Source organism: Corvus kubaryi, unplaced genomic scaffold, assembly GCF_017639235.1.
Source record: "Corvus kubaryi isolate FWS band 111438036 unplaced genomic scaffold, C.kubaryi_AGA036_p1.0 71, whole genome shotgun sequence".
In the NCBI taxonomy this organism is placed as follows: domain Eukaryota; kingdom Metazoa; phylum Chordata; class Aves; order Passeriformes; family Corvidae; genus Corvus; species Corvus kubaryi.
The window spans coordinates 20163151-20171434 of record NW_024582059.1 but is presented as its reverse complement, the minus strand read 5'-3'; the positions used below and the strand labels follow the sequence as shown (position 1 = coordinate 20171434).

At 44.0% G+C, this 8284-nt stretch overlaps 1 protein-coding gene across 1 annotated transcript; it reads left to right on the top strand.

Annotated features, from left to right (window-relative positions):
* Positions 1–363: 363 nt before the first annotated feature.
* On the top strand, positions 364–5301 carry LOC121674924 (E3 ubiquitin-protein ligase RNF4-like). Its single transcript, XM_042049756.1, has 5 exons — positions 364–809; positions 1543–1552; positions 2359–2500; positions 3519–3573; positions 3894–5301. Exons 1-5 carry the CDS (start codon positions 696–698, stop codon positions 4041–4043), a joined length of 471 nt encoding a protein of 156 aa, XP_041905690.1. The 5' UTR covers positions 364–695; the 3' UTR covers positions 4044–5301.
* Positions 5302–8284: the final 2983 nt, after the last annotated feature.

Genomic DNA, 8284 nt, shown 5'->3' with positions numbered 1-8284 from the left:
TTCCTAAGTTACCTCTGTTTCCAACCCGTTCTAGCAGGGGGAGCAGAACGAGCAGCACCCACTTGTTTCCAGAGCAGTAGATGAGTTGATCGTGCTACTGGCAAGTGTTGATGATGTGGAATCATCATCATCAAGAGACAGTGATGATGGGTCACCACCAAGAGACACAGGATCATCACCAAGAGACAGTGATGATGGGTCACCACCAAGAGACATGGGATCATCACCAAGAGGCAGTGATGATGGGTCACCACCAAGAGACATGGGATCATCACCAAGAGACAGTGATGATGGGTCACCACCAAGAGACATGGGATCATCGCCAAGAGACAGTGATGGGTATGTGAGAGATAAAGTGTATCTCTAAAGTCTAATTTCTGGCACAGGGTAGAAAAAGGTTTTTGTCAAGTTTTTGGGTTCTGCTTAACTCTGTGCAAAAACTTCAGACATAGAATATAATATCCTGTCTAGAAGAAAACTAACTAAATAAAAAAATCCCAGCAAAATCCAGCAGAAACCTTTATTCTCTGTTCATGAAGCCATTAATGAATGTATTTATATCATGGCTTGAGATATGCTGAAATGCTTGCAGTACATAAAAGTTTTTTGAATGATTATGTTGCTGGGCTGGGATGTTGCTAAATCAGAGAAGGGGATGTTTTAATTCCTGACATTTGATATATCAGTAGCCCTCGATGTGTGGTGAAATTAATGGCTGCATGCTGCATGTTCTTTCTGGTTGTGTTCTCTCTAGTACATGGTCATCAAGTGCTGCTAGTTTCTCAAGCTGGACGGATGAGTTCTCAGAGGTAAGGATCCATGAGTTGTCATAATTTCTGTTTTGTGGGAGGGGCATGGGGCAGAGAGGGAACTGCACAGCTCAGCTGGCCAGCATGGGATGCTGAGGGCAGCTGGCTTGAAGCACAGCCCTTGCTTTGAAGTTCCAAGTAGCTCATCCCTCCAAGTCACTTCTTGCTGGTGTGCACTGAGGGAGAAACCCCTGCCAAGGTGGCACTGGCAGATCTGTGGATTCCTCATTATTCTAGCAGCTACTGACAGATTGCAGATATTCAAATCCTATTTGCCTGGTGCCCATAGAGCAGCAAGCTGGAATTCTTTCCTCCTAAGCCACTTTGGTTTCTCCTCTTTTTCTTTTTCTTTTCCTCAGTTCATCTACTATGAATTTTCCTGTTTGGGGAAAATTGAGGGAAAGAAACACCTCCAGCCTAAATCCAGTTAGAGAACTGAAAAGGGAGGAGGGAGGAGGGTGTTCAGGTGGTTCCTAAGCTGCCTCTGATTCTACCCTATTCCAGCAGTGGGGAGAGAACCAACAGCAACCTCTTATTTGTTTTCAGGGCAGCAGCTGTTTGGCTACTACTTTTAATATTCTTAACCAAAATTAGATGGCTATAGCCTAAAATTCTTCATCTGTTCTGCTGCAGTTGTTTTGCTGACCTGCTGTTGGGTATGTAGCACCAGGGCTGCACAACAAAATCTAATTGTATTTTCTTTTTTCTCTTTTCCCATATGCACTGATGCAAGCTTCTTGAAGGTGAGTTTACGTTTTATAGCTGATAATGGAATTGTTATAAATATAATCATTAGTTTTTCTATGTCCTTTCCAACCATCTTGAGCAGCAGGGATTGAAACTGCATTTAGCAAAAGGCAAAGGACAGTGTTAAAGCCTCTGGTCAGTGTCTTAGAGAATGGATCCCATCTGTGTCTGATAGCTGCTATCAAACACAGTGAAAAATCCCCAGAACAGAAGTTGTAGCTCAATACTTATGTAGAAAGAAACTTTAATTTGGTGGCATTTTCTGTTATTTTAATTGATTAGTGCTTGATTATTTTTACATGTATACAGGAGTTGCAGAGATCACTGTTGCATGTGTATTCTGAGAATTAAAAAGCAAACAGCAGTTCTCACCTTTTGGGTGTTACAGACCAGGCCATTAAAAATTGCTCTCCTTTGAATTGTATGTGTTATAATTTTCAAATTATAGACCCTGTTAGTAAGAATTGTGTGAGGGAGCTTCCCTTTATAAGGCAGATTTTTTCACAGGTAGTGTAACTTGTGAAACATATGACACTGAGAATCTCTCAGGTAACATTTTTAGATGTTTGTAAGGTGAATAGAGCAAATGTTTTGTGTTGGTCTGTAGCAGAATAGTCACAATGTGTGGAAGGTTCAGCCTCAATATTTAGGGAAGTAGTTTGTTTAAGATTGCTTTGAAGCCAGTTGAATAGGGTCTGTTTCAAATAGGAACCATTACAGACCATTTATAATAACACATTCCGAAAACAGTTCTGGGGGAAAGAGTAAATAATAGATCTAAGTTATCAAAATTAAATTGCAGAGTGTGAACAACAAAGAAGCCTGTCAGACAGCTCTGTATGGAGTAATGATGATGGAGATGAAGCAACAGATAGTGATGTGTCTGTGACTGATTCTGCATCTGAAGAAGAGGATTCATCAGAAGAGGACACGGAAAGTTCAGAGTACGTATGCCCCATGACTACCAAACATTGAATTTTGACTTTTGTTTTTCATACAGACAAGACTAAGTTTTACTGCTGTGGCCTGGCTTATCTTTGAAACCTTCACTTACTCTACTTATTTCTCTCTCTCAATGACAACCACATCCCATGCTGCATGATGATCAAATGATACCATTTTTACTTTGGGAGAGTAAGGCAGCCCAAGGCAGACGGACAACCTTGCACACAACCTTAAAGACAAGTCTGGGGGTATAGCAAGAAAGGGTGATTAGTCACAGGCCATAGCTCACAATGCATTGCATTATATTTTCATGCCAGGCTCTAGTAGAGCTGTTAGATAAGGAAGTATTTTCATTGGTATTGATGGCTTGGCAGCAGACGGACAAATTCTGTGCAGGTTTTAATAAAGCTGGTGTGCTTTGAGCCTTTTGGATTACTGAAAGGCAACATAGGAGAGAAGTTAATACAAAAAAGGCATGATTTTTTCCTTTGATCTCAAGCTTCTCTGTTACAGCATGTGCCTTCCTGCTCTGTGTAGGCGAGGCTGAAGAGCAGCACTTAACACTGAGCAAAGGGTCCTTTTCTTGCCAGAGCTGTCTGCAGTCTCACTGTAGTGTCAGACCTTGTTCCATTCTAGAAGTGATGCTTTCCAGAGGACGGCTCGATGCTTTAGCTACAAAGCTGTTATTGATGACCCGTTGGACATAAATGCTGCCATATATAGTCTGCACAGTGCTGGAGGCTGCTGATACTTCAAATCCTAGAGCAGGGTGCCTGACTGCATCCTCCTCCCAATGAAAACCAAGATGCTGTTTCCTTTGGGACAGGGAGACCCACACTCATTATTACATACAGCAAACTGTTAAGAGAGAGTTAAGGTTGTGCAGGGTTCTCCAAAGGAAATGTGTCATGGCTGCTCAGTGCAGTTGGATGATTACGTGACTTTTTATGTGCCAGTGACCCTCGATGTGTGGTGACATAAACAGCAGCATGTTCTTTCTGGTTCTGTTCTCTCTAGTGCTTGGCCAGCAGCTACTATTAGGTGCCCGATCTGCATGGATTTTTACCCACAGGTAAGGACCCACATGTTGTCATCCTTCCAGCTTTGTGGGAGGGGAATGAGGCAGAGGGGGAGCTGTGCAAGCCAGTTGGCTCATGTGGGATGCTGTGGGCAGATGGTGTGAAGCATAGACCTTGCTTTGGAGCTGTAAAAGTTACTTCTTGTTGGTGTACGTAGAGGGAGAAACCCTTGCCAAGGAGGCACTGCCAGATCTACATGTTCCTCATTATTCAGCAGTAACTGACAGACTGCAGATACTCCAAATCCTATTTGCCTGCTGCCAGAAAAGCAGCAGACTGAAATTCTTTCCTGCTGTGATTTCCTGTCTTCCAGATTATGCAAAGTGGACGAATGGTTTTGTCAACACTGTGTGGCCATATCTTTTGCAGTCAGTGCCTTCCTGTTGCCCTTCAGACTGGCAGCTTTTGCCCAACCTGCAGGGAAGACCTCACTCCAGAAGAATACCATCCCATTTATATATAAGTAGTTCTATTTTTCAAGACAGACTTAGATAGATTTTGGAGGGATAGGTGGTATAAAGAGGTTTTTTTCCTTGTGTATATAGTTTTTGTTGTATAAGGTTCCATTTTCTCTGAATTTAATAATAAATAAATTTTTAATTGATTTAAATATAATCAACTCTGCTCATCTATGTTAGATTCTGCTGGTAGACAGATTTCTTTTAACACGTGGGTGTAAAACCCTTGGTTTGATCACTCAGAAGTGCTTGTTCTCTTCGTCACAGTGTAGTCATTGATTTTTAGGGGGAAATGCTGAAGGCATAAGCTTTGTAGTTCTTGTGATAGCATGTGTTGTATAGGGAAAACGAAACAGGCACTGTTTGGGGTGCAAGGACTTCTGTTGCTCAGGACGGACTCAGCTGGATGTTTTGCTTAAAATGTCATTATTTCAATGCTTTGAAGGTTGAAAGAGCAGCAGGTTGTGCACACATCCAAAGACAACTATTTTCTTTGAGAACAATTTGTATGTATCTAGACAGCTTGTTGATGGTCCAAGCTGCTGCTTGCTATGTCCCTGGTTACAATGTTCCATTGATGACTGTCAGCTGATGACAGGAGCACTGCCAGCTTCTATGAAGGTCTTCCCCTTCTAAAAAACCTGTAAGCTCAAGGACTTAAACATAATTGCTTCAATATAATTGCTTTATTATAAATGCTTCAATATTGCTTCAAAACCAGTGCACTATACTAGTAATTTTAGCTACCTATACTGTGCTGTAAATAATTCTGATTAAGCCTTTTTTTTTTAATGATTATCATTATTGCAACCAATTTAAATGAATAATTCGTTTTATTTTTAAAAATATATTTGGTTTTCCACCCTTAATCCTGCTGGACAAAGTTGTATAAAGGCTCAATTACACCTGTATAATCCCTTGGACATAAACCATTGGCAAAGTGTGCGGCCCAAGATTGGATCCAGCTGCACTAGGCTCCTCTTTGAGGAGTTCAAAAAGCAAGGGGGTTATTTCCACACCTTGTGACTTAATGGGAAGGCTTCTGTAATAAACTTTGTCTGAAGCTCCCACTCTGCCTGCGACACAGGTGCCAAACTCCCACTGTTGTCTCGGGTATCTCAGAGCCCACAGCAGCTGTGGACAAGCCCTTCACACCTGTGTTTCACCTCTGGGAAGATGTGCTGGAGAAGCCGGCTGGCCACAGATCCTTCAGGCATGGCTGCTTTACACACTCCTCCCACCAGGAACTTGATCCAAGGACAATTTCTGGGCATGAAAAGTACACGTTTAAGGGGGGATGGCAGCCCAACTTGACTTGCTTTGTAAATAAACACCAGGGGTGCGTAATGCAATAGCACGTATGCTTGGCCCCAGCTGGGCTGTTTCTCTATACTGTGTTGTTTTGGTGTTCTGGATCAGAAATCTGTAGGTTTGTTTTTGTACCAGCCACTCAACCACTAAACTGCTTAACCTTCTCCACAGTCAGCGTCTCAGAAAAGCCAAAGACAAGCAGCTCGGGCTGCATGAAAACATGAGCAAGTGGGCAGCAGACTGGCCTGAAAGCCAAAGGAAAGCTGTAATTTATGGGAAGGGAAGGTCCTTGTTAAATTTGCAGAAAAGAGAATATATATAAATCTAACAAAAGCATGTAATGATTGTCTGGCAGGGACCAGAGGATGCTGCTGCGAGAAGTGGTGATATGGATCAGCTATCGGATGTTAAACACATTTTGTCTTGGTCAGGTCATAATCCCACATCCTTGATGAGGAGCATCTCTTCCTACTAGTAAAACTGCGGGGATGCTGTTAGAAAAGCAAAAGCTCAGCTTGAATTTAAGTTGGCCAGAGATGTTGAAAACTGCCAGAAAAGTTCTTTAGATACATAAACAACAGGCAAAAACAGAAGGGAAATGTTGGCCCACTGTTAAAAAGGAGAGGTGAGTTAATCACCAGCAGTACTGAAAAGGTAGGGGTTCTCAACACTTCTTTACCTCTGTCTTTGCTGTCACTGCTGCTCTCCACCTTCGGAGAAATTGGATAAAATAGTTGCAGTTGGCATGTATTTAGATGGAGTCCTGATGACAGTGTAGGCTGCACATGCCAGCCATAACAAGGACACCCTTGGGAACCTCCAGAAACTCAGAGCACTGCATGAACACCAGGATTTGTGCCACAAGCAGCAGTTCAGTTTACACTCTAAGTTTTTTATGCAGATCACACCAAGCTTTAAGGCAGGGCTTGCAAAGTTGATTTCTTGGGGATAATATATTAATTAAACAATCAAGCTCATGAGAGCAGAGTTAATGCAGGAGTACAGACACTGGCAGACCTGCCCCAGCAGGGACCATTGCTACAGACTTGTGCAGAAAGCTGTGTGGTGCTGGTGGGGAGGGAGACTTGGGGCCATGCTCTTTCCCTCTGCTTGAGCTCTGCCTCTGCTAAGGCATTCCTTAAGTGGATTCCACTTCATTGTTTTGCTCTCTCTCCCCCTTTTCCAGCCCAGTTTCCTCAGCTAGCTGTGCTCCAAGCCTTCTCCCCTGCCAGCCTTCTGGATTTCTGCCCTATTGGCATTTTCCCCCTCAACCCTTTTTTCCACTGCTATTTCTCCAGCCTTGCCTTTTCCACTATGCGTTTCTACCCTGGTGTTTCATCTCTTCCTGCTCTGCCCTCTGTCAGTGCTCACCTTCTCTTCTCCAACCTGAGAAAACTGCTGCTAGCTCCTTGCTCTGCCTGTCCAAAATTCTCAGCCGAATGAGGTCAAGGGACTCCTTAATGAAATTCCTTCAGTTTTGTGCAATAGTCTCTTACTCATTGTATCTGGTTCTTTTATGCTTCCAAGCTCCATTTTATGCTTTTTGAAATGAGCCAAAACAGAAATGAAGGGAAGATGATGTAGGGAAGGCTGTGGGGGAAACATCAAGAGATGCAGGGCTGCCGTGGCCTGGCATATCTTGGAGTCTCATTTGCTGCCTGGAAAATTTTTGCCTTTATTCCTGTTTATCATTAATCCATCTGAATAATGATCATTAATGCAAAGGAATGGTTCTTGCTGTGAAGTAGTCCCCTGTAAAAAATTAATTAACTGCTACACTGGTGATGAGAAAATTGATGTTGAAGACCTGTAGATTGGTTTGTACAGGTCCCTTCTTAGCAGGGGAAGGTTCATGCTGCAGCTAAGGAGGGACCCCTCAGGATGAGTTTCCCTGGACAAACTCCCTGGGTTTTGCAGGCAGCTCCCATGCCAAAAGGTTAAGGTATTCTGGATGTAAATCACTAACAGGCAGGGAGGGATGTTGGTCTCCAAGCTAATTGCCTGAAGCTAAATTGCTTGAGGTGACTCACAATCAGATGATGATGATTTTTGTCATCTCGTTTGGACCCAGTGTCTGCTGTGGCCTCCCAGCTCTCACAGGTCACTGGAAACAGGCTCTGACACATGCCTGGGGCAAGATGGGATTTTCTGTGCAAGAGCCAGGGAACAGTTGCTGCTCTCGGCACTTCCCAGCAATGAGTAAGTGCTCCTGGAAGTGAACGGGTGTCGGGAAGCTCTGCCCTTCTCTGACCTCCCTGTGTGCCTTCTCCCTTAGCCACCAGCTAGGGCTGTGGGGGGTACTAAGTGTGTTTAAGGTGAGATGCTGCCGTACACGAGGTCTAACATGTTCTTGCCCTCTCCCAGCAGAGGAGGATGTCTCCACTCCCTGTTTCCACCCTGCACAGCCTCCCCCTGTAAGCCCTGTATGCTTTCCCCTTACTCCGTGTTGTCCTGCCTGTCCTAACCAGTGCATCCTACAAAAGGGGCTTTGTGGAGGTGTGCTGGAGGAAGGTAGGGAAGTTTTAGCTTCCTGTTTGCTGAGCCAGGGGTAGGTTTTACCAGGAATTATGCTATACCTTTGCTATTGCTTACTTAGTGTGGCCTGGCTCTGGGCCGCTTAAAACAGAAAGCCAGACCCCAGAAAAGAGCAAAGCATCGCTATGGTTGCTGGAAAAACTAATCTGTGTCCTTTCTCCATACAGCTCAAACACTGCCCAGGCCTAGGTTTTCAGAGCTAGAGAAACCTCCCCTGAGTTGGGAGGTGGAGGTGTTTGTTGGGGTGTGGGCTTGTGTTTCTCCACATGGGGCTGTGGAGGGAAACAGCAGGGCATCTCTGTCATCTGGAGGAGTTTTGTGGAGGGGAAGAAAATTTCACTCTCTCTGCACTGGCTGCTGCATCCTCTTCCAGGGGGGAAAATCAAAGGGCTGATGCCCC

What these genes read in the sequence shown, in the direction of transcription:
- LOC121674924 (XM_042049756.1), top strand. Translation starts at nt 696, where the DNA reads ATGTGTGGTGAAATTAATGGCTGCATGCTGCATGTTCTTTCTGGTTGT. An exon ending in GAGGACACGGAAAGTTCAGA is followed by an intron (nt 2,501 to 3,518) that starts GTACGTATGCCC and finishes TGTTCTCTCTAG; the next exon opens with TGCTTGGCCAGCAGCTACTA. An exon ending in GCATGGATTTTTACCCACAG is followed by an intron (nt 3,574 to 3,893) that starts GTAAGGACCCAC and finishes CCTGTCTTCCAG; the next exon opens with ATTATGCAAAGTGGACGAAT.